General features: G+C 38.1%; 1 protein-coding gene across 1 annotated transcript; it reads left to right on the forward strand.

Moving 5' to 3' along the window:
- Positions 1-1,081: 1,081 nt before the first annotated feature.
- LOC101827390 (vomeronasal type-1 receptor 4-like) lies at positions 1,082-2,038 on the forward strand. The gene has a single exon (XM_005087746.3). It carries the CDS (start codon positions 1,118-1,120, stop codon positions 2,036-2,038), a length of 921 nt encoding a protein of 306 aa, XP_005087803.3. The 5' UTR covers positions 1,082-1,117.
- Positions 2,039-13,280: the final 11,242 nt, after the last annotated feature.

Consider the following 13,280-nt stretch of genomic DNA (forward strand, 5'->3'; position numbering starts at 1 on the left):
TAATTTGAATAGTTTCTACAACATTTTAATTTCCTATATTGTCTGCACTATGATTCTTTTCATCCATATATTCAGCAGCTTTAACTCCTGCCTTCACATACATTAATTTGTTTTATTTATACCTATTAAAACAATACATGATGATCTCTCATTGCGACCTTGTTAGGCATCTCCTTAACTATTGGTTATATTGAGCCTCATTTTGCACACATTTTGAAATTTTTTGAATTGATTTTAAGAATTTTAACAAAGTCTGCAAACCAATCGCTCATTTGTTTTATATTTTAGGTCTTTAAAATTTAGTTTTAAATATTCTTTTTGTGGTAGAGTGAGGAATCATTGGTTAAGACTGCATACTACAGTTACTTTGGGTCTGTGTTCCTTTCATAGCTCCTGCCCTTGGCTCACAACTGTCTACAGATCCAGCTGTAGGAGATCCAAGCCTCTAGCCTCTCCTGACATTCACACTCATATGCAAGATCACAAACACACATATGATAAAAAACAGGGAAGTCTTCAAATAAAATATTCCATAAGTACTATGAATGTTTAATCAATCATTGTAAATATGATTTTCAAATAATTTCTATTGTTTCTTTTGGTGAAATTTGAAATCTATTTCACGAAAAACGTGTATTTTAAAAATTCTTTCTTTAAAAATTGACAAAAAATCAATATTTATAAATACATAAATATTTTTATTTATTTGTTTGTTTATTTATTTAGGTTTTTTCAGATTGGGTTTCTCTGTATATAGGCATCACTGTCTTGGAACAGCCTCTCTAGACCAGATTAGCAACAAATTCATAGGTCTGTCTGCCTCTGTCTCTTCAGTTTTAAAGTTAAAGGTATCTCCCAACACGTCTGTGTAAAACATAAATCTTTACTAAACATATCCAATATTTTCCATTGTAATAATAGAAAATACCTACTTTGTAATAATAGAAAATACCTACTTTCATAAAGTTAATACTTTTAAATATTCTTTTTCAGTAAGAGCTATATAAATGCAATAAAGTGATGTCTTATTTAATCTAACTTCAAGAAAATATGCATACTCATAATGTATTCCCAGGGTATGCTGACTGGAATTAATTTATTTGCCTTTATAAAAGGTATGAAAATGGCTCCTGCAAACTTAGCAATAGGAATTTTTCTCTTCTCCCAGACTACAGTGGGCATGCTTGGCAATTCCTCAATACTATTTTATTATGTCATTTTGATAGTCAATAGGAAACATTTAAAGCCTAAAGACCTGACTATAGAGCATTTGACTTTTGCCAACTGCTTGTCCCTCATCACAAAAGGCATTCCTTGGACGATGGCACATTTTCAGTTTAAGGATTTCCTAGGTAACACTGGATGTAAATTGATAGTGTATATTTACCGAATTGCAAGGGGGGTGTCCCTGTATGCCATGTGCATACTGAGTAGCTTCCAAACTATCACGATAAGCCCTAAAACCTCCAGGTGGATGAAGCATAAACACAGAGTCACCAAGTACATCGGTCCCTCCTGCTCACTCAGCTGGCTTGTGCACCTGCTTCTAAACATCTCCACACCAACAAGTGTATCAGGTCTCAGTTACAAGAAAAATGTGACAAACTGGGTGAGTTATGGGTATTGCTCATGGATTGCTTCCAGCAATGTGACATCCTTAGTATATATGTTCTTTGTGTGCTTCACTGATGGCCTATGTCTTATTCTCATCACCTGCTCAAGTATCTACATGGTAATCATCCTTTACAGACATAAGAGACAAGTCAAGCATGTCCACAGTGCTCAGCACTTTCGGAATGTCTCACCTGAGGACAGAGCCTCCCAAACTATCCTCACCCTGGTGTGCACATTTGTCATCACTTACTCGGTATCTTCCCTTCGGCTCGTTTTTGGGACCTCCTCCAAAGGTCCAATAGTATGGGGAGAAATTATATTTTTGTTTCTAGAAATATGCTTTCCCATAGTTTGTCCATTTGTTCTCCTCACTAATATCAAGCCTATTTCTAGGCCATTTTTAGTTCACTGTGGTAAGCGATAGCTCCTTCCAAGTTTTATATGAGCTCTGTGTGCCTTTCTTTTCTTATATATTGACATTTTAAAATCTGTTTTATAATGCTAAGAATGTATTTTGTAAATATTGAGTGTCCTATAACTGACTCCTATGTCATGTAGTCTGATCACTAGCCATTTTGGTATAGCATTTTCTTACAGAATATTCTATTCAACAAAGGGAATTTTTCATATATGTAGAATCACCACAGTATACAAATTACTGTATGACGATAGGTAAAAATGAGAAAATATGCTTGGGAGTCAGATCTTATTTGAAGAATCAAAAAAAATGGCCAGCTCTAATGGGTGTGTGTGTGAGGTATTTTGTGTGTATTCATATTTTTCCCATATGTATGTCTGCGCAACACATGCATATCTGCACAGGTGACAAGTGAGTTTTCAACCTCTAAGGATTGGAGTTGCAGGTGAATTTGAGCCACAGTGAATGCTGGAGACCAGGTCTAGATTCTCTATAAGAGCAGTCAGTGCTCTTAAGCACCAAGCCATCTCTCCAATCCTGAGAAGCTTGATTAGATTTTACATTTTTTTTATTTTGTGTGGCTGTGTATGCCTCAGAATATGTATCTGTATCATAGGAATCCTGCTGCCCACAGAGTCAAGAACAGCATTCCGGATTAGAGAACTGGAGGTACTGGTGGTTTCAGCCACTGGGTGTGGTTACTGGTAGGTGAACTCATTTCCTCTGGAAGTTCACTGCGTGCTTTAAGCACTGAACCAGCTCTCCAGCTCTATGCTGTTGAATTGCTTCTATATATGGAAACTACAACCCTTCAAGAATAATCATCACTGGTCTGAAAATGTTGTAGGAAAGTTGATAGAACAGAATTCAACTTACAAATTTTAGTTTCCTTTTATATGGAAACAAGAAAGTAAAAAAAAATCAGAATACATTCACTACTGAGAACAAGAAAAGAACTGGTAAACAGGAAAAGGAGACATAGATCAGATGATGCAGGATAATATGTCACAAGTACATAATACACATGTATGACAGAGTCATAATGCAACCCATTACGTATACAATTAATGCTGGGACTAAAGACATGTGCCACCACTGTCATAGCTGTTGTTGAAACAGATCCTTAAGTCATAAGACAGATATGGAACTGCCATAGGTGAATCTTTATCAGGATCCTGAGCAAAATGTCTTCACAGCTCAAAGAAGCTTTCAAGTCAGAGTCACCAACAAATGAATTTGAATTAGACAGTGCAGAGGACATTCCAAGACATCTCTAACTCCTCAGGTACACAGCTCAACTTTCCCCCAAATGACAAAGGCTCCTGTGCAAAGAAGGAGCTGCAAACCCTCTGGGAGATGTTCACCTCCTGGTTGAGCCAGAAAAGCAAAGCAAGGAGCAGAGGAGCTTTCAACTGATCTTGGAACAATTTCTCAAAACTGGGTGCTACAAGGACAATTTGCCATGAAAGAGAAGTGGGAAGAAGTGGAAGAAACATGGGGAGATTCATGGAGGGTCTGACTCATGAGTGCATGAAGCCTCCTGTCATAATGAGTACCTGGGGTGAGAGATGGCTAAGTCAGGAAGACAGTGAATTTCATTTGAAAAGAAGTTCTGAGAAGATGTTGTAGGTTTTATTATTCTTGAGAATGTACTACCCTCAAGAAAATCCTTAGAATGGAGAATATTCAATGCCCTAAATTAGCATGAATAAAGAAAAATAAATGCATTGATGGTTGGATGGATGTATTTAAATTTATATGTATGTTGGCAGAGGCTGGGGAACTGACATTTGGGAAGAACCTTAGGCTGAGTCTTGAAGATGACTCAGTCAGAGAGGCACTTACATTGTAATAATGAGGACTGGGTAGGAACCTCAGCACTCACTTAAAAATATGGCTTGAGATACTAGCATGTGATCCCAATGCATGCAAAGCAGAAAGTGTGTATCAAAGTAGTTACATGTCTTTCACATTGACTTCAACATGTCATTAAAACACTTTGTCTACAAATCTGAGTTGGAAGAATTGTAGAGTAAGGTTTCACAAGTGAATCTGGCTCTTACATGCATACACAACAGAGACACAACCGTAAGACATGCCTTCAATGGGCTGTAGAGATTGTTGAGTGGTTAAGGGAACTGATTGCCCTTCCAGAGTTCTGAGTTCAATTCCCAGCAATCACATGGTAGCTCATAACCACCTGTAAATGAGAGCTGGTGCCATTTTCTGGCCTTCAGGGACCCACACAGGCAGAACTCTGTATACATAATAAATAAGTAAATCTTTTTTAAAAGAAAAATGAAATGTCTTCAAGATTACTGGTGCTTTAGCAAAAATTCTCAAATCTGGAAAGGCTTAATATAGAGGTAATTACATTGGATCCTTTTTTGGGGACTAGATATTCATACTTTTCCAACACTGCAAAACTGTCCTAGGTAGTGAAAATTTTTGAATACCTCACACATATATTCCTATGACACAAACCACCACACACTGCTGTTTGCTTGAGTTTGTTACTCCATAAGCAAGTTCTCATTTCACAATTTTTATTCCACATTTACATTCCTTTGATCTTTGCTTTAAATTAAGAATTACATGACTGAAACCAATTCCATGTAAACTATTACTGTTATGTTCAATAATGTTCTTAACAGCTAAAGCAGTCTGCCTGTGTGGAGACAACGCATGTTAAGGAGGATCAGATGAAGTTAGGCCCCTGTGAAAACAGTGACTGGCCTCTTAAAGAAAGGCCAATCCTCCTTCTATGTCTTGACTAGTTAAAGACAGCATTGTGCTCAGAGCTCACAAGAAACTGTTTTCCCCAGTAACAGTGATTCAGCAATTTCAAACACAGTTTGCTTAGTTACTTTAGGGAACAGAACCTGTGAATGCTGGAATAACATCACTAGAGGTTAAGGACAGACAGATAAACCAACTCATACCCTGAGAATCCTGTGCAAGAAAGTAGAGGGCAGGTTTTCTCTCATCTGCAGATTTATTGACAATTTGGTCATAGTAGCTTTATTCATAATAACCAGAAACTTGAAATGACCTAGATGGTCCCTAACAGAAGTATGGATAAACAACATGAAATGGATTTACATAATGGCATAACATCAGTAGTTTAAAAAATTGCCATCAGGAAATTTTCAGGGAAATGGATAGAACTTAAAAAAAATCATCTTGAGTGAAGTAATCTGATGCAGAATATTTGTTTAACTTTGTAAAGTTGTCTTGCATTTAACTGTTAAAGAGGTGTTGAAAATTTTAACAATGTAAATGTTGTTTCATTTATTTAATTATATAAAGATGTGTTACTATTTTATCTTTCCGACCTAAGGGACCTGATTGATCTATTAACAAGTGGAATGGCCAATAGTGATAGAGGAGGTATAGGCAGGACTTCCAAGCAGAAAGATTTAATTGGAGGAGTCATTTAGTCTTGACAAAGAAACAAAACAGGAGAAAAAAAGAAAAGGAGCCAACCAGAAGACACTAGGGACACGCAGGCCAGACATGGAGGAAACAGGAAAGCAGAACATACATAATGAAAGATAAAATGTCACGAAATAAAATATGAATAGAAACAGGTTAAATCAAGTTAAAAGAATCAGTAGGAAAATCCCAAATTAAGGTCAAGCATTCATAATTAATGATGTCTCTGTTTCTTACTGTGTGAACTAGTTGGTGTCCTAAAGAAAATGTCACCTTCAGTAACCTGTGCCTGTAAAGAAAAATGTGGTATGTGTGCACTTAATATTAGCTGTAAAGTAAAAGATAACCATGGTATAATCCACAGACCCAGAGAGACTAAATTACAAATAGAGTTCAAATGGGAACACATGTATCTCCTTGGGAAGGGAAAATCAAATAGATTTTGCAGGTGGACTGGGGGCAGGTAGGGATGGGACTGACAATATCAGGTATGGGTGAAGGGATGGAGGGAAAGTGTATGGGGAAAAACAACTGAAATTAGATGGCATTTGGGAGGCTATCTGGACAACTGTTGCACTGGAAACTCCCTTGAATATAAATGGTGACCCTGATGAGGACTCCTATTAATGGAGGTAATGAAGCCTGAAGTGTTCATCTTTTGTAACTAGGAAAGTCTTCCAGTCATTAGACTGGGACACCAATACACCCAATCTGTTCTTAAGTCTAGACAGGAAAACATATGCATGCTTGCACTACAATCCACTTACAAATAATTTCAGAGCGGGACCCCATATTAAGTATCCATATAAATTAGTTTATGTGCATGGAGAAGAGTTCATAAAGAATGAGTGATAAGTGTACAGTAAAATAAATCTATCTTTTAAAAATATGGCTTGAAGACAGGGAGACAAAGACTATTCCTTGCATCTCCTTCCTTCATGCCTGACACTTAGGTCATTCTTCAGAGTTTAAATTAACCTCCAAGGATGTCTGAGCATAGGGAAAGACTCGAAGTTTGTGCCTTACCCATCATGGACATATAAACAATTTTATTTTTCTATCATTAGCCCTTTGTGCCTTTTGCAACCCTCCTCGTAGAACTAAGGGTTCATGGAGGTGTTTTCTTCCTAATAACTCCTAATTGCTTTATTATATTTGTTCCTGTGATGTGAGCACATTTGCAGTGACATGTAATTGGTGGAAAGTCATTTGAAAGTTTTCTCGTGCAGTTATGTAGATGGTGTTATGGATCTAGAGTTGAGCTGAAAGTCACTCTGTAGTAGAAAAGGAGACCTGGGAATAATAAACTGCTAAATCTCATCTCAAAATAGAATGACTCACGCTTTCAGCCCAGCACTTGCTGCTATGGTATCACACATCATGCAGATGAGAAAGATCTTCATGTCAAGTCATGGATAATTGTAAATGTCAGGCTCTCGTGGTTGCGGGGACTTGACTGTATTGCTTAAGATCAAGACTTCAATATATTTTAATAGGGATTTCAGGGTATTCTGTTGGTACAAAACAGCCTGTGTCCCTTGCTTCCTTGAAAATTCTTATTACTCCCACATAATCCAAAAGGTTATCCCTATTTAAAGTGGAATACTTCTCTTAATTTCTTAATTCTTTCCTGAATCCTTTTATTCATTCCTTCTCTTTTATGCACATTCATTCTGCATTTGATTAAAGTTTAAGTTTCTATGTGGCAGCAGTAGCACACAGCTTTAATCACAGAACTTGGGAGGAAGAGGCAGGTGGATCTCTATGAATTCAGTCAAGCCTGGTCTACAGAACCAGTTCCAGGACAGGCTCTAAAGCTACCGAGAAACTCTGTCTAGAAAAAAAAAAATAATTTAGATTTCAATCCCTATACAAGAAGCTGTTTGCAATTGAATGATTCTAGGAGAGGTAAATCAGTTTTCTTAAATGGAGTGGTTTTTTTGTATTAACTGGATATTGAGAGCAGGCTTTGTAATCAGGAATAGGTGGTCAACACACGTCCAATACATAATCTTCAGTAATTTTTTAATCCATTTTTTTAAAATTTAAGTTAGAAACAAGCTTGTTTCACATGTCAAACTCTGCTTCCTATCCCTCCCCTCCCTACCAGGTCCCCCAGCCCCCCACCCAATCTACACTCCAATCCCCAGAGAGGGTCAGGCCATCCATGGTGGATCTCCAGTGACTATCATTTCATTCAGGACAGGGCCTAGGCCCTCCCCCCAAGAGTCCCGACTGAGAGAGCATCCCTCATTGTTGGATGGACACTCAAAGTCTATTTGTACGCCAGGGATAAATACTACCCAAGCCCCATAGATTACCTAGGCCTCCTCACTGACACCCACATTCAGGAGGTCTGGGTCAATCCCATGCTTTCCACAAAGCCATCAATATGTTCAGGTCAACTGTATCTGTGGGTTAAACCAGCCCAGTCTTAACTCCTTTGCCCATCAATTCTCCTTTTCTGACACTAGATTCCAAGATTCCTTTAGTGTTCACCTGTGGATATCTGCCTCTGCTTTCATCAGTCGCTGGATGAAGGTTCTGTTTCGCAGATTCCCTGACAGTGGGACTGTATTCTGGCACTCCCATGATTCATGGCTAAAATACATAAATGAATGAGTACATACCATGTTTCTCTTTTTGTGATTGGGATACCTCACTCAGTATGGTTTTTTCTAATGCCATCCATTTGCCTGCATAATTCAATAATCCATTGGTTATTTTTTCCTCTGAATAGTACTCCATTGTGTAAATGTACCATATTTTCTCTATCCACTCTTCAGTTGAGGGGCATCTAGGTTGTTTCCAGGTTCTGGCTATTACAAATAATGCTCCTACAAATATAGTGGAACAGACAATATTATATGAATGTGCATCATTTGGGTATATGCCAAAGAGTGGAATTGCTGGGTCTTGCGGTAGGCTAATTTCCATTTTTCTGAGGAATCTCCATACTGATCTCCAAAGTAGATGTACAAGTCAGCACTCCCACCAGCAGTGTAGGAGTGTCCCACTTTCTCCACATCCTCTCCAGCAAAAAATGTCCTTGGACATTTTGATTTCAGCCATTCTAACAGGAGTGAGATGGTATCTCGGAGTTGTTTTGATTTGCATTTCCTGAATGGCTTGGGATGCTGAACACTTTCTTAAGTGTGTCTCAGCCATTTTAGACTCCTCTACTGAGAATTCTCTATGTAGTTCTTTACTCCATTGTTTGATTGGATCCTTTGGTGTTTTGGAGACTTGCTTCTTGAGTTCTTTGTAAATTTTGGAGATCAGCCCTCTGTCAGATGTGGGATTAGTGAATATCTTTTCGCAATCTGTGGGTTGCGTTTTTGTTTTATTGACTGTGTCCTTTGACTTGCAGAAGTTTCTCAGTTTCAGGAGGTCCCATTTATTAATTGTCGATCTTAGTGTCTGTGCGACTGGAGTTATGTTCAGGAAGCTGTCTCCTGTACCATTTCACTCAAGGGTACCTCCCACTTTCTCTTCTAAAAGTTTCAGTGTGGCTGGATTTATGTTGAGGTTTTTGACCCATTTGGATTTAAGTTTTGTGCATGGCGATAGACATGGATCTATCTTCAGTCTTCTACATGTCAGCCTCCATGTATGGCAGCCCCATTTGTTGACAATGCTTTCTTTTTTCCATTGTATTATTTTAGCTTCTTTGTCAAAGATCAGGTGTTCATACGTGTATGGGTTAATGTCGGGGTGTTCAATTTGATTCCATTGGTCTAGCAGTCTATTTTTGTGGCAAATCAAAGCTATTTTCAGGACCATAGCTCTGCAATGGAGCTTGAAGTCCGGGATGGTGATGCCTCCGGATGTTGCCTTGTTAAACAGGGTTGTTTTGGCTATCCTGGGTCTTTTGTTTTTCCGTATAAAGTTGAGAATTGTTCTTTCAAGTTCTGTGAAGAATTGTGCTGATATTTTAATGGGGATTGCGTTAAATCTGTATATTGCCATTTTTACTATGTTGATCCTACCTATCCAAGAGCATGGGAGATTTTTCCATCTTCTGGTGTCTTCTAAAATTTCTTTCTTTAAAGACTCAAAGTTCTTGCAATACAGGTCTTTCACTTGTTTGTTTAGCTTTACCAAAAGGTATTTTATATTGTTTGTGGCTATTGTAAAGGGCAATGTTTCTCTGATTTCTTTCTCAGCTCTTTATTTTTGAAGCTCAACTGAAAAAGATAAATTTTACTTTTTTATTTTTTCTATTAATTTTTTTAATTTTTAATTTTAAATTGTGAGCAGCTCTGGCACCGCAAGCACTGAGAAGTAGGATGCTATTGGATAGTAGTGCTAGGTCATCCTCAATCAATTAGTGATTTTGTGAACAGAACAGGCTATAAGGCCCCAATTTGCAAAAACAAAAAATCAAACACTGAAAACAATAGCAAAGGCATGAAAATGGAACAGCAAAATCCTCCTCGTTTTTGAACACACATTTTAATTACTGTCCAGAGAAAAACGTTTATATAATGTCTGTCAATATTATATATTTCCAAAACAACACACTTCCTCTTTGTTGATAGAGATGAGCCCTGTCCAGACTGTCCTTTCTATGTTGCCCTTTAACATCACCTGTATACCTCTTGCCCTTTGCCTCAACCTCCTGCCAAGTGTATTACATTGTTCCCTGGAACATTTGGGACTCAAAACTCTCTGGATATCAGGACGTTTTAACAAGATTAGAATATGCCACATATCTGAAAACAGGATCAGAGGTCCTGGAAGATAAATGCCAGGCTTGATGTTCCCTCTCAGTGTGGTACTTTTCATTTTTACTCCATTGACTTAGTATTCTGCTTATGAACTGTCCTCCTTCCAAGAAGCATCAGGGTTGAATTGGAGATAAGAGCTGGGCCTGAGTTGGAAGTCCATCTCTCACTCGCTCAATGGGAAATCTGTGTTTCCAAGTTTTGATTGTTTGCCTGCTTTTTTGGCTCTAAATAGGCAGCATCTGTTATCATAGACCAGGCTGTCATTGGTCTTCCTCTGGTACTAGGCTGAGCTGCCACTGGAGATCCTCCTGTAACTTGTATCAAAAAGTCATGGCTGCCATAGCCAGACACACTAGGTCTCATCCAATTTCATTCTCAAATCAAATAGCATCATAGATTGACTCAATGAAGCCAGGAACCACAAAAGGAAATGACCTTGAATAGAACATCAGATGTAGTAGATCAGTAGAATAGAGAGTTATCAACTACCAGTACTTTCTTGATTCTCCCTTGAAATTCACCTTAGGAAGATGGGACTTTGGAGAATAAAACATTTCCATTCCTTGTGCCCTTGAGTATATCACTGTGTGTATGTGATTATTTGTAAGTTGTGGGAGATTCTGCATCACAAATATGGTGATGTCTCAAAGGTAGAGAGTAGTATTTACTAGGCTTTAAAATTCTGAAGAATTTCAAGGACAGTGATGACTTGTCTTTTTTATTGACATGTATTTATTGCCTTGTGAATTTAAGGTTGATGGTCCCTCAATGTTAACATTTTTCTTATAGGAGTGCTACAGTGTAGAATGGGAGACTGGGTGAAGCTAAAAAAAATTGAGGGCCAGCAATAGTAACTTCACCTTTTACAAGGGATGAACAGAGATAAACCTGTTCTACAACACACTTTACCATTTTCTTATTTCAGGTTTTCCCATCCTTAACCCAGAATTTTTCTTCCTGTTGTATAAAGTGTTGTTGCATGAAACCTACTTGATCCTAGTGAAGGATTGTTTCTTATTTCAGGTTTTCCCATCCTTAACCCAGAATTTTTCTTCCTGTTGTATAAAGTGTTGTTGCATGAAACCTACTTGATCCTTGTGAAGGATTGTTTTGATGTATTCTTGGATCCAATTTGCCATTATTTTATTGAGTAATTGTGCTGGGATTTTAATGGGGATTGTATTGAATCTGTAGATTGCTTTTGGCAGGATTGCCATTTTTACTACATTGATCCTACCTATCCAAGAGCATGGGAGATCTTTCCATTTTCTGAGGGCTTCTTTAATTTCTTTCTTTAAAGATTCAAAGTTCTTGCGATACAGGTCTTTCACTTGTTTGGTTAGTGTTACCCCAAGGTATTTTATGTTGTTTGTGGCAATTATAAAGGGTGATGTTCCAAAGTCCATTTGTATACCCGGGATAAATACTGATCTACTACCCAAGGCTTAATAGATTACCTATGCCTCCTCACTGACACCCACATTCAGGGGGCCTTGATCAGTCCCATGCTGGGTTCCCAGGCATCAGTCTGGGATTCAAGAGCTAACCCTTGTCAGTTCAGCTGTTTCTGGGGGTTAAACCAGCCCAGTCTTAACTCCTTTGCTCATCAGTCCTCCCTCTCTGTCACTGGGTTTCTTGAGTTCAGCTCAGTGCTTAGCCATGGTAGTCTGCCTCTTCTTCCATCAGCCACTGAATGAAGGTTCTGTTTCCCAGAGCCTCTGCCCATGGGATTGTAGGCTGGCACTCCCTTGATTCATGTCTGAAATCCAAATATGAGAGAGTACATGCCATGTTTCTCTTTTTGTGACTGAGTTGCCTCACTCAGGATGGATTCTTCTAGTGTCTTCCATTTGCCTGCAAATCTCAGTATTCCATTGTTTTTTTATGCTGAATAGTACTCCATTGTGTAAATATACCACATTTTCTCTATCCACTCTTCGGGTGAGGGGCATCTAGGTTGCTTCCAAGTTATGGCTATTACAAATAATGCTGCTATGAACAAAGTGGAACAGACATTCTTGTTGTATGAATGGGCATCATTTGGATATATGCCTAAGAGTGGAGCTGCTGGGTCTTGTGGTAGGTTTATTCTCATTTTTCTAAGGAATCTTCATACTGATTTCCAAAGTGGCTGTACAAGTCGGCACTCGCATCAGCAGTGGAGGAGTGTTCCCCTTTTACCACAACTTCTCCAGCATAATTTGTCATTGGTGATTTTGATTTTAGCCATTCTGACAGGAGTAAGATGGTATCTCAGAGTTGTTTTGATTTGCATTTCCCGGAAGGCTAAGGATGTTGAGCACTTTCTCAAGTGCCTCTCAGCCATTTTAGACTCCTCTATTGAGAATCCTCTATTTAGTTCTGTAGCCCAATTGTTAATTGGATCCTTTGGTGTTTTGGAGACTTGCTTCTTGAGTTCTTTATGCAATCCCCATTAAAATACCAGCACAATTCTTCACATACCTTGAAAGAACAATAATCAATTTTGTATGGAAAACCAAAAGACCCAGAATAGGCAAAACAACCTTACCCAACAATGCATTCATATTCCTCAGCCTTTTAAGTTGTTCTTAACTGTGACTCTGATTTAGAATGTAACACTCCTCCCTCTCTTCAAGTGGGTTCCAGTATTTCAGTTCAGCATTTAGGTGAGCTTATCTGCCTCTGCATTCATCAGCCACAGGATGAAGGTTCTAGGATGTCATATAAAATAGTTATCAATCTCATTATAGGGGAAATACATTTTAACTGTTGCTCTTATTTGGTATGTATATACCACACACTGAGTAAGTTTAAAAGCTTATGTATTTCTCATAACAGAATTTATTATGAAGTCTGTCTTATTATATTCCTTAAAATGCCTATTTTGAGAGTTTGATGCCACTCTTACATGTAGCTAGATGAAGTTTTTTTGTAAAAAAAAATATACTTTTTGCAGATACATATGTGTCAATTTTTTAACCTACTGGTCCTTTCCAATGAAATGACTCTTACAGTCCCCATTTCTTACTGTTTTAACTTATATGCCTGCCTTAGGTTAAATGAACAGCATTGGGATGTAGTCACCAGACCAAAGCCTTGTC

Source organism: Mesocricetus auratus, unplaced genomic scaffold (assembly GCF_017639785.1).
Source record: "Mesocricetus auratus isolate SY011 unplaced genomic scaffold, BCM_Maur_2.0 Super-Scaffold_100038, whole genome shotgun sequence".
Classification (NCBI taxonomy): domain Eukaryota; kingdom Metazoa; phylum Chordata; class Mammalia; order Rodentia; family Cricetidae; genus Mesocricetus; species Mesocricetus auratus.